At 39.3% G+C, this 17694-nt stretch overlaps 1 protein-coding gene across 1 annotated transcript in view; it reads left to right on the top strand.

Annotated features, from left to right (window-relative positions):
• PDE1C (phosphodiesterase 1C) overlaps window positions 1-17694 on the top strand; it is a 38966-nt gene that overhangs the window by 11291 nt on the left and 9981 nt on the right. The window contains exons 6-10 of the mRNA XM_029085861.1: window positions 2589-2689; window positions 4411-4539; window positions 8887-8988; window positions 10261-10381; window positions 13461-13542. Coding sequence (XP_028941694.1) covers window positions 2589-2689; window positions 4411-4539; window positions 8887-8988; window positions 10261-10381; window positions 13461-13542 — 535 coding nt within the window. The remainder of the gene's footprint in view (window positions 1-2588; window positions 2690-4410; window positions 4540-8886; window positions 8989-10260; window positions 10382-13460; window positions 13543-17694) is intronic.

The following is a 17694-nucleotide window of genomic DNA, read 5'->3' on the forward strand; positions in this document are numbered from 1 at the left end:
TTTCTTTTCAATTAAAAAAATATCCTTTCCCTCTAATCATATTCAGTGCCTGAAATATCTTTAGTTTTCCTGTTTTCTCCCTCAGGACGATGCCTTGGAATGAATTTGTTATACTTTACCATATGAACTAGAATATCCTGGGTTTTTTCATAGATATACTTTACAATTATTAGGAATTACTATATTATTTCTTTGTGAATCCAGACAATGAGGTGCAGATGGTAAAACTTAACATTTCTTTCTCTGCTGCTGTCAAGAAGTACAGGAGAATATTTCCTGCAGCAGACCTGTAAAACTGCAGAAGTACAAGACTTGTCACATCTGTTTGTACCAAAGGGAAGTGAGATCCTCCCTTCCTCTACACTATGGTGATTAATAAGCAGATCATCATGAGCTCTGAAAATGATAACTACTTTAGAATAACAGACCGTAAACTCTGGGGAAGGAAACAAGCTAATTATTGCTGTCTTTGCTTTGTAGCATTTTCTTGTAAATGCATCCACTTGTTTTGTTAGATTTGGAAACGCTGCTCTTTCCTCTTCCCTTTTCTTTCTGCATGCATCGATCCTTTTGTTTACATGCCAATGGCTTGCCTTAGTAGCTAATTCTTCGTATTTATTGTATGCTTGTGAAAGACAATCATGCTTCATTACCCTTTTTTTGTTTCCACTCTGGAAGCCAATACTTGTTTTTCCATGCCTTCTTCCCCTGCCATCCCCCACCCACTGTCATTGCAGAAAGTTTGAAGGTTTCGTTCTGGATTTTTTTTTTGTCAACCCTTTAAAAATTAAAAACATTCATGTGTCCTCACTCTTTTTACCTGTGATAGTGTCCTGCTGCTTTCTCAATAGTTCTTGATGGCTTTCTTCTGTAAAACTAGCTCTCTATTCCCAAAATGAAGTCCATCAGACTAGTGAAAGGTGATATTACCACTTAGATGGAGATTGAATCCATTCTCTGCAGGCTCTTTGCCATCTTGTTTGCTTTTCCTTGCAAGGTTGTAGCAGAACAAAGGGACTAAAAGGTTTCAATTACTTCCTTGCTATTTCTCTCCTGTTACTCAGAAGCCCATTCTGACTTCGTGCTACTTACAGTGATTTATTTATTACCCACAGTTCACAACTGTAATCCCAGTCTGTATTCTGAGTGGTCTTCCTCAAATGCTGTTCTGAGATTTAATGCCTCTTCCCAGGTGTATTACACCCTGTTTGAAAACCTACGTTACCCAAACTTGTTTCACAAGTGACGCTTTGGTAGGGCATACAAGTTAGCACTTTTCCTGTACGTGTCTTAAGAGATGAGGTAGGAGAGCTCAAGCACAGAGCTCATTGCCTTAGTGATGTTTTAAGGCTTGGGTCGTAAGCTACCTTGATTATGGGCAGTGACATTGTATGAAATATCTCTGGCCACTATTTTCAAACTGTGTCTTTAATGTAAGGAGGTCTTTAATACTGAATTGCTTCATTCTTCATTGGTTATACAGAGATGGCTGTGAAAGGCAGGAGAAGAGCTGGGCAGGTTGTTGTGTGCAAAGCCCCACAGTTACCTGTACTTGCCCTGCACAAGGTTAACAGGCCAGTGGTGGCCCCTGAGATACAGTAGATATCTAGCGTAGACTTATGAAACCACACTGCCTTCACTGGGCTTTGAATTAAAGGCATTTCATTCATTGAACATCTGTCAAAACATTTGCAGTTTGACAGCAAGCTGTTACAAAAATATTTAGCAACCACTGTGGGTAAACGTTTTCTCTCAATGTAATACATGTAAATATTTGTATGAAATGTTTAAAGCATCTACAGTATCTAAAGCCTTTGTCTCTGATACACTTGATGTTAACACCTTTCCTTGTGTGCTACCAGTGGAAAAACAGACATAAAATGATTGACTCAGAAGAAAATTTATCAAAAGCATCTGAGTAATTTAGAATTCTAAGTCAAAAGTGACTTAAGCATTGGAAAATATGGCTTTGACTAGGCAATTAGAAAAAAAAAAACCACAAAAAACCAAACTGCAGGGCTTTCTCATATATTTCTATAAATGATAAATAAATAACAAGACATACAACTCGTGACGTTATGTTCCCTGTTCTCCTCATGATTCAGTGATTGACGAAGACTCTTAGTTACTGGAATTTAATGGCATTTTTCTACTTTTGAGGCTCTGCTGCCCAGGTCAACTAAGCTGGAAATACCTACTCTGGTGGTATGTGCATACCTGCACATGTATCATCAAGTTCCACTTGAAGAACCTTGATTTTCTTGAGGTTTCTCTCTCTGCCTTCCTGACACATTGCTCTTTAAGAAGGGCACCCATTTCCCCTTGCTCTGCCTTAAGCCTTATTAGCTCCTGAAACCATTTTACTGAAGTTCAATTTATTTAGATGAGGCTTCAGGAAAAAACCCACTGGTTTGGCTTTTGTGTATCAGCCAGAGAAGTTTGCTGTATAAAACAGCTGGCAGGCTTCAGGGGAAAGGCAACGATCTGCAGCGCTGCCTGTCAGCAGGGGATAACTTGCCTTAAAAGACAAAAGCCTTAATGCCTGGAAAAATGACAGCTTATCTGATTGCTCTCTAATCTCTTTTCAGCACTGGCTGACAGAGCTAGAGATTTTCGCTATGATCTTCGCAGCTGCCATCCATGACTATGAACACACTGGAACCACCAACAACTTTCACATCCAGACACGGTGAGGCCTCTGTAAATCATGATGAAGGGTTGAGAAATGGAGGGGGAAACCTTTGGAGAATAACAACACAGCCACCTAGAAAAGTGCAGGACTTTTTGCTTTCAGGTGTTACAGGATGAAAGTTCACTTCCTTAGGTTGCATTTAATTTTCTCTTGCTCAACCTTTTACAATGAAATGCATGTATTCTAGCTTCCTGAGTGTTGTTTCATATTCATGATCAGGAAAAAGGAAGGTCCCAGAATATTTCTGTGTAAAGTTGCCAAACACAAATTGCTCTAGAGAGTGATGCATTTTGGTAAAGGTATAGTTTTGAAGGATATACTATAATTCAGTAGTTTTTTCTCCTTGGTAAATTTGAAGAATCAAACTAACTGCATAAACCAAGAATTGAACAATATCTATATTCATCAGTGCATGCCAACACTACACATACTATTTTTACTTCAGTGGCAAACCACACCTGCAGCAAGGTGATATGTTTACCATTACCTGTTTAGGGATATCATTTTTTAAAGCTTAGTAAATTGCTAGACAGTAGTTAGCTTACCACAAACTAGACTGGACTGGCATATTTTTTGAACTCAGAATTTTCTGTAAGGCTTTTGGGTTGGTGAAAGAGAGAGGAGAAAATGAAGGTGGCAGCAAAATTCAGAAGTGTGCAAAGACTGTGAAGTCTCTAGTTGCAATGATTCTTGGGCATCTATTATTTTGACAGTGGGAACGTACTGGTAGCAGTGCCAAAATGTCTAGTTGTTCTTAACTGACATGGCACAGTTGGGCAGTTCTAAGGTGCATTACATCTTACCCTAAATTACATATATGGAGTATGTTAGCTGACTCGTGCTGTGTATCACAGATATTTAAAGAAAGAAGTTTCTGTCTCTGTTCTGGGCCAAGCTACACTCCACTTCTTACAGCTTCATGCATGCAAGAACTAGAGATCTGATGTATTTCCCAAATACTTATAGAAAAATTCAAGGAAGGACAGTTGTAATTTAATTTCTGTAACACTGAATGTCAGAGGTTGTAAAGTGTCAGGGGAGAAAAATATCTGCTGCTCTCTGTGAAGCAGAACTGAGTGGGGACTGTAACAAGTCATACTCGCTCTCTGTGAGTATTAACTTCCAGCAAGAATGTTGTCTTCAGACCAGTTTAGTCATTCATCAATCTCAGATCTATGCCCTGGAGCTCAAAAATAAGGCATGAAGTACCTTTGATCTTACTCTGTCCCATTGGCAGTTGCCCTTTCAGACAGCATAGTCTAGCACAGGTGACAGAAATCAGTTTGGTTACATCTTGCTTACAGCCAGTTTACTGTTTTGGAAACAATAATTGGGATTATTGGAATTTAATATATTATTGGAATTGTAATTGCTTACTTGGGTCTAGTCAGGCTTTAGTATGAGAACAGCATACACAAGAGCTGGAAAAGAGCCTTGTGATTCAACTCTAAATTTACATATCTCTCACAGCTTAGGGTTTGGGTTTGGTGGTTTTTTTGGGTATATAACAAAGAGACTAGGTGAGTCCCAGCTGATTAAGTAGTTTTTGTGGTGAATTTTGATCTTTACTGAATAATAGCAATGAACAAAGTATTACAAGTGTTCTTAAAACACTATAGAACTAATCTCTGTAGCTGATCAAAGGAAAACTTCTGATTGTGAGACTCTTTAGACGGCAAAGAAACATCACCTTTCTTATGTTTTCTTTTAAATGCTAGGTCAGACTCAGCCATTCTGTATAATGACCGGTCTGTGCTTGAAAATCACCACGTTAGCGCGGCGTATCGTCTTTTGCAAGATGATGAAGAGATGAATATTTTATCTAATCTCTCAAAGGACGACTGGAGGTAAAAAGGAAGATGGTGGCTGCCTTGGAACGTTGCAGCATCACCACAGACTTATTTCCTTGCTTGAATGGCAATATGCATTATTGTATGTTGCATAGTAGTATTTCTATTTCTATGAGAAAAACAGCTTTAAAAGGGGTTTGTCTTGCTTATTTCTACTTTCAGTTTTCATCCCTGGTAGTGAGACTAGACTTTGTGACAATGGATTATAATATGCAAATTGATTCCCATCTAATTTCTGCGTCTCACAGAGATAACCTTTCTACACATCTATTTTTGTAATTGAGTGTAGAGGTAACCTACTGTTTGTTCATCCTAAAGCATAAACATAACCTTTATCTACTTTGACACTGCCTGCCTGGAAATTATAGATGGGACTTAATGCAAAAAAGAATCTAGTGGAAGGATCATAAATCAGTGTACTGTATGTGCCAAGGTGATGTAAGAAGCTGTAATTTAAAATAAGCCTCATGCAACATATGATTTATGTGCCAAAATCAGCCCATGATTTGCTTTCTAATAGCAGGCAGTTGAAAGTGATGAGGCCTTTCTGGTTTTATGGGATTTTTTTGAACTCCAAGTGGTGGTACTTTAAAAATAGCCCAGTGTGCAAGACAGAAGAATCCTGCTCCATGGTCTTTCTCATGGGAGGGGAAGCAACTTGTAGGATCTTACATGATGCATGGTGCCTCCTGCATACACTTACACGTGATACAGTGCTGAGCAGTTGGTTCATCTTATTTTAATATAAATATAGGGAAGTGGGGCCTGGCTTCTAGTAAGCTGGTCACTGAAGGCTCTGGTAATCTATTTAGCCTGAATTTCCTTTTTATTTCAACTTGTGGACGTTGATGCAACCCTATAGCTGAACACCGGGAATAAAACTCAGGAACTTATGTGGCTGATTTCAATCAATATGAGTGTTGTGGAGGAGTGGCCTGAGAAATTCTATCCCCCAATGTAGAAAATAGTCTCATCGTGGGCAGCAAGCAGGAACTGGAACTTTAAAAAAAAAAAAGTCTGCATTGAGGTGTTAAAAATCTAATTTTTTTTTTTTTTTTTAGCTACAGCTTGTCAAATATTGGCAGCAAATTACTGCTTCCTTTTATGTTGGCAGGTGAAATGCAAGGAACTAACTGAATAGAAACAGCAGCCCTAGAGCCACTGTCTACAAGGAGCAGCTCATTGAGTGTGCTTCATTGCATAGATACTGTCTTTAGGAAAATGGTCTGCTTTGGAGCTTTAAACTGGTTTTGCTTGAATCAAAGCTAACTTCAGATATTTCTCATTGATTCTGCAGTGTCAACATGTGTGTTCTGTTGAGGCAATATGCTTAGACTCAAAGTTTCAGAGATCAGCCCATCTCTTTAAGAAATACTGTAACTGCCTGAGCAAAATAGTGAGTGGTTAGGATTGCTTATTTGTTCTCTCTCAAGTGGGGCTTTATTATTTTGTAGCTGTCGATCAAGCAGCAGCTGCAGAATAAAGACCGTTATCTGGGTGTACTCTAATACCAAAACATTGTGATTTTTGTGTGCTTTTGCTTTTGACTGTCAGTTTGAAATCCCATAGGCAAACATTTGGGAAGCGCTGGAAGCATTAGCTGATTTCAGCAGTATTTGAGGTGCTGAGAAAAAAAAAAAGCCAGATACCATGTTTAGACCTGGATCATCTGCAGAACATTGGTTAGAAGACAAAAAATCAAAGCTGTGATATTTGCCACAGGATGAGTTATTATTCAGCATATGACAGTAATAAACCAGGAAATTCGCTTCACATTTCCTTCTTCTCCAGTTGCTTTCCCTGACCCTGTTCCCTGACAGGGTAACCTGCTCTCTCCACCTAATTCTTCTTTTCCCTAATTCTGCAGGGGTTATTAAAAGCCATGGGCAAGTTATCTTAGAATTTATTTTCAAATTTCATAACTTACTTTTTCTCAGTGGTAGGTTATAGGTGTGAGAATATGTTGGCTCCCTCGCTCCTGGCCTCTGTTCTTAGGGAAATATATATTCTACCTTAAGATGAAACATCTGGAAGTGTAATGAGAAATATTAAAATCCCTAAGTAGTCAGCCAAGCAGCAAAGCCAGGTCTATAAATAAGACTGGGTCCACAAGGGATCTTCAGTTGGGGGGACCTGCAAGAAAACCCATTCCCAAGCCCTACAAGAGCCATAACATTCTCAGTAGTGACCACTTTCATGCGACTTTATTTTTGTTACCACAGTGGTCTATAAGAGAATGAATGTGAAACCCAAGCTCAGTTTTTCATTCTGCCACAGATCTGGGTGATTCTGCCAACTGACTTTTGTTGGAATTCATTTCATCTAACATAAAGAAGCAAATTGTCTAAGCTTTCTTCTTCCTTAAGAGAGCAAGGCAGTACCTGCAAAGGATAATTCATTCCACTTATCTGAGGATGACAGGAGCCATGCTCTGGAGATGCTGATCTCCATCCAGTCTCTACAGCAAAACCATCTGAACTGGCTTACATAGAAACCTGCAGACAGCTAAAGTCTGACAGTAGTGACAGGAATGGATAGAAAGCTTAAACACAGTCTGTTCCCACAGTGGTTGTCAAGACAAACAACAGAAAGGAGTTTGAAGATGGACTAGAGAAACTGAAGGCAGACAGATTCCACGGTGATGATCATCCGTTGCAGTTTGTGTTCAGCTGGCAGCTCAGAAAGTTGCTGGCCTGCTCAGTGAGGATAATAAATGGTAGGGAAGGCTTAACATGCACAGGGTACATATGCATCTCATTCTCCTCCCCTTCTTACTCCTGGTTGCTGCCACAGACAGAAAAGGGAACAAAATGGCTTTTAGTCTGATCCTGTATGGCAGCTTTTTTCCACTTACTGTTCACTTCGTGTTTTCCCAGTGTCTAATTTGCCCTTGGCCCTTCCATTGGCAGAAGCGTAGAGGCAAAGGTGTCTGAAAGGGAGGTTTGTCTGATCAAGATTTTGCACTGTTCTCTCTTGTTACACCATGGCCAGTCACTGGTAGCTGTCTTTATGGCTGGTAGTGGTGAATAATCCCAAGCACTCGTCATTCCCACTGCAGAATCACACTCTTTTCTTGTACAAGTTTGTTTCTATGCATTCAGATTCTCCTCTCCTCCTTCTCTTGCTTGTATTGACAGAGAGGTTTTTGCTCCTGGGAATGAACCAGATGAGGGAGCTGACCAGGACTGGCAAAAAAAAGAGAAAGATCAAAAATAATTCAAAATAAGTTTGTTTTCAACCACCATATCATCACCTGGAATGCTGTTGGCTATGCAGCTAGTTGTACATAAGGGTGAGGAGAAGGAGGAGGTGGGAATATTGGGTGAAGAGTGAGGCCAGCTGATGCCATCTTAACACGTGTGCAGAACTCTGGGCAGGGGAACGCTTTACATGCCACCCATGGGATGGGATAAGCACAGCAGTCTTGGGTCTCTACACAGTGGTGGCCTGGGGCTGGAACTTCAGTACAGCCACCAGAGAAAAAAGAGACATGCTCAAAATAAACCAAGTCCTTTGTGAAACATTCATCAAAAGAAGAATGGTAACTTTTATTTTTAAATGAAAGCTGACCCATTTCTGAATCTCCCAAATCCTGAGCTGGTGTGATCACCTTGGGCTGTTCTTCCTCTGTTAACCTGTGGACAGCTGAACTGAGAGAAAGAGAAAATGAATTTGTATTGTGTGCTAGATCAGAAATGTTCTGATATTTTAAAATGTCTAGGACATCAATATTATCTTCAAAGGAATTTCAACCAGATCCTAAACAAGTTTGCTTAACAAAAATTCACACAGGAGTAGTCTGAATGAATCATATCAGGGAAGTAATGCAGATTCTCAAAGGTCTGGACTGTGTTTACGCATCATAGAAACTAGATTTTTTTAACGTGCTGTTTTTCCTGTAATAATATGACTAAACTTTCAACATAGGTACTGACCAGTTTTAGCCATTTGGATAGAGGTTCAGGTTCAAAGGTTCACTTGATTCATGCTGAGGCTTTAAACAGTCTTTTTACTTCCTTCTAAGAATGCCCTATAAAAGAAATAAATTTAAGAGCTTTGTGCTTAATTGAAAAAGGAGTACTAATACTAACGTGCTCTTCAAAAAACATCTAGGATTTCTCTTCAAAAGGATTAGCCACCTGGCTTAATTTGCAGCCCTCCCACTCCTGTGTTTATGTAGAAAATCATTCATCTCTGAAAGAGAGGTGATGGAAAGAATGACAGACAAAGATAGAAGTACTGTCGATAATTTGCAGACAGACAGCAGAAGAAACTGGAATGTGTCTGATGCTGGTTTTTGTGTTTCTCTTTCCTTGCTCCTCTCATTGTGATGCTGTCCAAAAGGGAATTCAGAGCTCTAGTGATTGAGATGGTGTTGGCCACCGATATGTCCTGTCACTTCCAGCAAATCAAAGCCATGAAGAATGCTTTGCAGCAGCCAGAAGGGTGAGTCACTTCACAACGTTGTGCAGTGAGGGGCTGCATTTCAGCTGGTGCTTTGCCATTGTGTTTGCCTTCAAAAGCTCCTCTCCAGAGGCCCTCGCTGTCTCTGATGGCCACATTGATTTTCTTTCAGCTGTTGAATTTTGAATGAATTAACTTAGGAGTGCACTGGCACCCTGCTATGCACACATCTCTTCTGTGCTAGTGGACCAGAGCTTGCAAAGGTCACCATGTTAGGATAAGCCTCCCTGGGCATTTCCCTTTGCATATTAGGGGAACATCAAGGACAGGATCCAGCTGAGTCACCTCTACAGCTTGAGTATGACTCAAAGTTATAAGATCTGTAGAACACAACTTAGGCATTGCCCTTCTACAGATGGTATCAGCTGCCTCCTCTGCAAGGGGCCTGTTCCATAGCCAGAGGACAGATGAAAACAACTCGAGGTCCACTGAGGGAAGGACTAGAATATAACAGATGGAGCAATGTGGGGAAGGCCTTTTCTTCTTCCCACTACGACACTGGGAACTGTAATATTTTGTCCAGCTCTTCCCCATAAAAATCCTTTTATACTCTGAGTGATGTCATTTTTTCTGGAGGTCTGTCTAGAGTCTCCCAGAATTATACCTGTATCAGACCAGAGTGTGGCTAGCCACTTGGTCCTCTCAGAAGATACAACTCTTCCAGATATTTCATACAGTCTGAAGCTGGAATTAAAAACGGAAACATTATTTATTGTGTTCTTGGGCTAGCTTCTCAGGTTATGGCTATAAGAAATTGCCAGCCTTTTTTTGTTCTGTGGAACCAAATGCAACCATCACCATCTGACTTCACACTAGTTTTCTACCAGTGAAACATTTATCAGTTACTGTGTAGACTCCTCAGTGCCCCTGAGATCAGATCCTAACTGTTTATTACAGTAAGATGATAGGGACCAGCTTCTCTTTTGAGCTGCATAAAAAGCAGCCTAGCTGAAATGGGGAATACAGCAGCTCTTCAAACCTGCTTGTGCAGACCAGCAAGCCTGGAAAGGAGCTCAGCAAGGCTGAGCGAAGTTTCTTTTTGTACTTCTTAACATCTCTGTTACAGGAAGAATGATGTATGTTGGAGAAATTAGACAATCTTTCATAGTTGTCTGATTTTATGAACACAGAAATCATTCCATTAATACCCTGGCCAAAAATTCTAATGACCTAATTTCCCTACTTAGGTGAGATTTTTGTCATTCTCCACTGCAAGAGCAGACAATTAATTTATTTGATCCTTTGGGTTTTCAGAATTGACAAGCCGAAAGCCTTATCACTGTTGTTGCATACAGCAGATATCAGTCATCCAGCCAAGGCCTGGGATCTCCATCATCGCTGGACCATGTCTCTGCTAGAGGAGTTCTTCAGACAGGTAAAGCTAGGGAAGTTCCTCTGCATTTCTGCAACACGGAGGGAGTGTCTAGGGGTGGGCAAGGAAGTAGGAAAATATGAACACGGCTCTTTTCCTTGTTCTCTTGATTTTTCTTGAGAACTTCCTCAATGATATGAAGCTTTCTCATCTGGCACCAGTAGTACTGGCTATTACGCCTCTTGGAAGTTAGTGTCTGATACACTGCCTATAGATATAGATGTTATCTACATAGTAGAAATTCTAATTTGGGAAGCTAATATTTGTTTTAAATTAGCAAAATATAGAATATGTGATATTTTACTTGGCTGTAGAACCATAGAAAAGGATTTAGGTAGCTGTACTTTATAGAATTTTACTTATATTGTTGGAGTAGATGTGAAAAATGCATTGCCCTTACTTTAGATGAAATGAACTGATCTAGTTTATAGGTCACAGTGGGACCGCCTGTTGACAGACCCACAAATCTAGACAAATCATTAAGCTCTGTGTGATAGCTATAAGCTCCCCAAGTGTCTAATTAAAAGCATTTAAAGAGCTGCCTTAAAAAAAAAAAATTAAAAAGTAAAAGTAAAGAGAGCACTGAGGAGTGTTTAGGATACTTTTCACCAATATGAATTACTAAACTAAGCAGCAAACTAAGTGCTTCATTTTCCTCCAAAGTTCAATAAATTGATGTTTTTTAGTAAATCTTAATGAAAAAAAAAAGAGATAAATATAGGATAATTTTTTAAAAAATATCTAAATTTTTTTATCTAAATCTAAAAATTCTAACAGTTTTTTAAAATGGCATCTATTTTTAAAGCCATTGTGGAAATTCCTTCTTAACAAGGACCTTGTAAGAATTTGCTTTGAAATGAATTCTTTCTTTTTCAAACCAAGAATGGGTTTACTAGGTGGAAGCATTTTGGTCATACCTGCAGCTGTCTCTGTGTTGCCACACAGGAGGCTCATACAAGTAGGATGATTTTCACGTACGTTTTAGGGAAACCTGTGTGTTTATCTTTTCTAGCTCAAAATTATACTAGATGTGTTAAAATACGCCACTGCTGTGTTCTCTAAAGACTGATGAGGGAATTAAGATTAGCTAGATATGAGACCACAAGAAGCACAAGTTTTGATCTTTTCACATGTAATGAAGAAAAGAATATTTTATGTTTCATAAGAATAATTTTATTTCAGCCAACAAATCCTACTTTAATTTTGAATGGCAAATGTCTCTACTTTTACATAAAGCTTTATGCAAAACTTGTATTCTAGTTTGAAATTCGGATGCAGTTTTAATTCCCTCTTCAGGAACACCCTTAAGCTTACCATGAAGCATAGACTTGAGTTCACTTGAAATTATTTAGTACTAGATCAATAAGTACATCCCCACCTGACAGCAGGAGAACAGCACACACTGTACTCACAAGCTGAGAACTACCACTAGCTGGAGGGGACTATGGTGATAAGAAACTGGGCTGGCCTCAGACTCGGTGTTTATTTTCACCTGCAGACCCTTTCCTGTCCTTTCTGCTATGTGCTGTGCAGAGGTGTAAAGCCTGACTTAACCTAGATCAGTACAGGTTCCCCAGCCCTATTAGTTTCCAAGTATTTTGTGATGTGACACAGGTCTTCCTACACCAAGTAACCACGCAGCAGGTGTGAATGTTGCTTCAGAGTACAATACTGTGTTTTTACATGTATGTTTTCACATGGTGAGCATCTCTTATAAAGCAAACATCTTGCATGAATTAAGTTGTTTTATTAATGCACTTTTTAGCTAGCCATGAGGGAGCTGCCCAAATAGCTTAGAAGAAGTCAACTGTCTTCCTGAGCAGTCAGAAAGACAATTAGGGATTCCTTCCTAAAGAGAATTAGGCACTGGGGTTTTTAAGAGGCATAAGGAGTAAGAGAAGAATAATGATGAGGTAAGAGCTGACATTGAGAGGTGTTCTTCCTGAGAGATGCAGCAGACACAGTAAAGGAACGTTACATGGAAATATTTCTGGGTTTGGTTCCTGTTTTACCCTGATATTTGTACATCAGACTCCTAACAAAAAGCAGAATTGTTCTGCAATAGAAGAATACTATTGCTTGTTGTTCCTCCCAAAACTCTGCCAGGATTTGTGCCCTCATTTCATGTGTGTCATATTAACAAAGAAGAATTCAGCTGCTCTTACTCCTACAGAAGTTTGTCTCTGATTAGTTTGATGGCTATTTTAGCTTTCATTTGACATTAGTCAGAACACTGGCAAGAAGTTCAGCACATTTAAAGTGAGCTGCTGATTTAAGGAATTGATTCTATAGTATAGTTAACAGGCTATTTAAATTTGAATGCTCAGTGGGGAGTATTGCAGCTGTTTGATACCCCATATATCTTCTCAGCTTAAAGCAATATATTATAGAGTGACTGAACCAAGTTAAAGGACTTTTTGAGAATATGCAGCTTGAAAATCTGGAAAAAAATGGGATTATAAGACTTGATCTTTTGCACCATCTTGTGATGTTAGAAAAGGACTTTCAGATCTGAGGGCTGGAAAGCATGTTTGGACTTTTGTACTTAAGCACTTATGTAAAATGTTGACAACATCAGAATTTCCTTTGGAAGAAAAAAAGTGATCTGCATCTGGCCAGCTGTGACCTGTGAGTTCCTTACCTGAAAGACTAAAAAAGATATGCAAAGAAGTGCAAGCCCTGGAAAATAATTCTTGACACTGTTGTTTTCTCTTGAAAGGTTTGCTCTGAGAACTGAGTTCTGCTAGGTTCTCTGGAGAACTGCAGTGAGAAGTGTTCTTGTGCTCAAGTGGGTTTTCAGTTGGTGCATAAAAGTACCAAGCAGTCAGGGAAAGCTCTGAGGAAAGATTCACTGGAATCAAGATGCTTAATTTACTAGCTTCTGCTTGGACTACAACTTTTCCAGACAGACTCAAATTCTCCACAATTTGTGTTTAAAAACTGAAGAAACAAAAAGAAAAAACCCCACCAAAATAAAAACTTCATTAAAGTAAAATGAGAAGCCTTTACAGTTGTGAGCTAAGATATCAAAGTGCAATGTGTCTTGTCTTTTTCTAATTTCTTCTCAAATTTGTTTCTCCAGGGTGACAAAGAAGCAGAACTAGGGCTTCCCTTCTCTCCACTGTGTGATCGCAAGTCTACTATGGTTGCTCAGTCTCAAATAGGTATGTCCCTTTTGGTATGTACAAAGTAGCATCTTACAACCAAAATATGCTCCTCCCCATGGGGCCAAGATCGTGGTGATCTTTCATATTTGGAACTATGTCAAAGAGAGGAAATAAAGCACAATGGCGTTATTTTCCTCAGATCAACAATTCAAAGCTGAGGAACCACTAAATTTATGGTGATGGTTCCATGCAGTAACCAAGTTACCTCTGATGTGTCTGCAGAGGTGACTGCAGTGCCTAGTTATGATGCTACTCCATGGTTTTCTGAGCTGTGAAGATGAGGTGCACATGGCAACGTGTTGTGATATGAGTATTGTTGGTGGATATGAAAATGTAATGTCAGTCCCTTTGATGACCTGGGCAAAACCTATTATGCGTTTTTCTATTTATTCCTCCCACCTTTTCCCTCCCAGTGCTTCCAGCCAACCAGTATTTTTCACTGAAGCCAAGAAAATAGCAAACCTATTTCTGCTGCACCCATTCAGAAACAGAGATCTTTTTGTAGACTCAGCAGCAGCACTTTCTCTACCTCTCCTCTAGTTATTGAGTGAAAATGTAGAAGAATGAGGCAACAAGCCTGGTATTTGGTGGGAAAACAAGAGGGGCTCAGTGAAGTAAAACTGTACAGGAGGCTCAGAGCAAAAAAAGACAATGGAAAAGGTGGATTTGTGGGTGGATTTTTATACCTCGGAATCAAGTGAAGTAGACAGAATAATGTGATCTAACCTTGACTGGAGAATAGGGTGCCTAATGGAATAACAAAAGAAAAATAACACGGACCCTAAAAAGAGAGAACCAAGTGCAGAAGCAGAAAGAGAGCAAATGTATTAAAGGAAAACAAACAAAAAAATTGAAGTATGAAATGTCTCTCAAAGGACAAGACAAATGTATCCCTGAATCTCAGAAAGTTCAGATTCCTCTCTGTGGCTAAGAGCCATTTCTGTTTAGAATTATTTCATTGTTCCTGTTAGGCAAACCATACTCTGAGGGACCCCATCCCAGATTTTTCTGGCTTTGGAAGTTTAGACAGTTCAGCCAAGAATCTGAACTTGAAAAGCCCTATGCAGGCCTGACCTGGAAGCCAGACTTGTAGCATTCACTCCTCTGGACCAGTTACCCAGAAGAGTGGGTATGTGTGTAGAGCACAGTGCAACTGCTGAGGATATTTGTGTTCTGCCAGCGGCTCGGTGGAGCGAAGCAGCAGCAAACTTGAAGTGCCGCAGTCTCAGCTAAAACCCATGTTGAGGACTCCTGGGCAGGCTACACCTACTGCTGTGCCGTGGGAGAAGATAACTCTCTCCCTTTGTCTGGTGTCAAGGGAAGTGCATGTAGAGACTTCTCTGTCATATCCCTTCTAGCAGCTTTCAGATACGTCCCTCACTCCTTACAGGGAAGGGAAGTTGTACTTCCCATGGGATCCCTCTATGCAGGGTTCTGTGTGCTTGGAAACCAGTTTTCCTTGTCCTCCTCTTTTGCACTCCTTTGCTCAGGAAGGCCAGCACAACCAAGAGACTTCTACACCAATATCCCATAAGTCAAGCCACTGCAAAATTAGTGATGAATTAAACCATCACCAACGCAATTCCACCTTACAAAAGAGGCACTTGTCAGTATGCAAAGGCAGCTTTATTTGGTTATATAGTATTTGTCATTATATTCGATTTGTGCAGTTTAGTAATCCATTGACATGAATAGGCTACTGTCTATAAATCTTGCCTCCTACCATTATAAAATTTTCATTTCTCAGTCTGCTGCACATATTGGCAGTGTCTTTCTGTGACATCTCCTTTGTTAAACCAAAACCTCTTATATTTTCTGTCTATCTGCTGAGGTAAGGCTTTTACAGTTGTAGGCTAGATTCTCAGACAAATAATCCGTTCCCATTCATTTATTTACCTGATTAATAGCCTTAACAAATTGTTCCCTGGAATAGTAATTACTACATTTCTTTGCTAAAATAAGTTCTTGTTGAATTCCAAATTGTGCTATTATCTGCAACAAGCAGCCATCAATTCTCACAAATAAAAAAACAAAAAACCTCTGTCCTTTGTGAAGTAAAATTGTGCTCTTGGTTGTGTCAGAGACAGAGCCTAGAAATCCTGTTCTGGTGGCTTGGCTTGTTTGTAGTTGCTGGTTTGCTGCTTTAAGGTTACTGCAGATGCAACAAATGTGAGCAAACATTTTTATTAATGAAAGATTTTCACAAATGCAGACTGGACATTTTACAGTATGGACTTTTTCCATGGAAATGAACAATCTAACAGCAAAAACTTCCTCAAAAGAAGGAATGAGTTGCTTTAGTTTGTGAAGAAATGGTTCAGAGTTTAAATTGATAATTAAAAAACCCCCTGAATATCAAATAATGAATCTGGGTTTTAAAACCTATTAACATTTACACTAATGACCAATTTATCATACTTCTTCAATAGAATGAGTGTGGTAAATATTTCTCTACCACACTGAAGTAAAGAAATCAGGAGAGATTAATGTCCAGAAGTCAGGCTGCTTATCAGAGTGGAGGAGACAAGCAAAGTGCAAAGAAAACCAGGCTAAGACTTGTATTTCCCAAGAAGAGTATCAGGAATTAAAGCTTCTCTGTCTGTTTCAGACTGTAGGAAGTTTGTTTGACTGGAGATCAGCTTGTGTTGTCATTGTCCTCTTTTGCAGCTGATAAATGTAGCAGCTTCCTTTTATTTTTGTCCTTTGGCTGGCAAGAAAGAAAACATTGGATAAAGGCTGTGTTAATTGGTAAAATCATCTTAGTCACTGGGGTACAGAGGTATTTACCACACTCATTTTATCGAAGAAGGATGATAAAATAGTCATTAGCATTAATAGGTTTTAAACCTCAGGTTCATTATTTAATATTCAGGGTTTTTAATTAGCAAACTAAATAACTGTATTTAAATCACAGTGTCTTTAGATAAGAAGAGAAAGAACACGAAGGGGGTCACTTGGGAGTATGGTATAAGTTACATAATTATTAATAAAGTCGCAAGTTTTGTTTCTGTGATAGCAGATTATGTTTCCCACCTTAATTATAATCCCCATTTTAAGGACACATAGTTGAATAACTTAATCATGTTACAGAGAATAGAGGAAAAAAATACCACTTATGAAAGGAAAGTTCTCCTAGGTCTCTGAGCCTGTTTACCTGTGGTCCCTTGTGCCACCTCTGCCTGTCTTTGTTGATGAGATGCAAGACTTCTCTCAGAGAAAGCTTGTTTCTCAGTTGATAACGACTGGACCTTGTGTTTATGTGCAAATATTGGGTATCTCAGGCAGCAGGTTCCACAACCCCACTGCTGAAGTTAGTGACAGTCACGTGTGTGAAACCAGAGATTTGCATGTTTCAGGGTTGTTAGTGGTGATGGAGCAAACGGCAGTGGTATTACTTGCCAAGCAGAAGTGACCAGGTACTATGGCTTGGGTTTCTTTGGTCATTAAGAGGTAAAATTTTTTGAGTGAAGTGGAACAGAAAAGACATACAGACAGGCACACTCACACACATGTTGATCAAATTCTCATTGTCTTCAGAATTCCTGTGGCACACTAAACACTATTCTCAGTCAGTACCATTTCCAGTGTTTTAAAAATTTCCATGAAGTTTGCTGGGATTATCTGGGTTGTGATCTGGCACACAATTTCCTGTCATGGCTTTATACTGCATGCATTTCTGATTAACTGCCTGGGAGGAAGGGAGTTCTTTTTTCCCTAAATTTGAATAGATAAGACTGTCTCAGTGTTATGGAGGCTCATGATTCAGATGTTCAGATAAATCTGAATGCATATTTTCTCCAGATTTACAGAATGTTAGTATGAAATTCTGAGAACTTGCAAGGAATGTTTTTAATTTGGCTAGGCATGGAAATACACTTGATTACCCATCCTTTTAGAAATTTAGCAAAAATCAGAGGAGGGAAATGGAACTAGAAGGATGCTCAACTGCTTTGCATTCAAGATGTGGATCAAAGCATCTGTGAATCCAGGTGCCTGGCCCATGTGATCTCTTCTTTTATTTTTTCTGTTATCACCTAGAATTGCCAGGGTCTGTTCTAGAAACAAATCATGACCCACTCAGAGAAATGATAATATTATGAATGTACAATTAATAGTTGATAATTACCAAATCTTAAAAAAAATTAATAG

Source organism: Antrostomus carolinensis, unplaced genomic scaffold (assembly GCF_000700745.2).
Source record: "Antrostomus carolinensis isolate BGI_N321 unplaced genomic scaffold, ASM70074v2 scaffold2777, whole genome shotgun sequence".
Taxonomy (NCBI): Eukaryota; Metazoa; Chordata; class Aves; order Caprimulgiformes; family Caprimulgidae; genus Antrostomus; species Antrostomus carolinensis.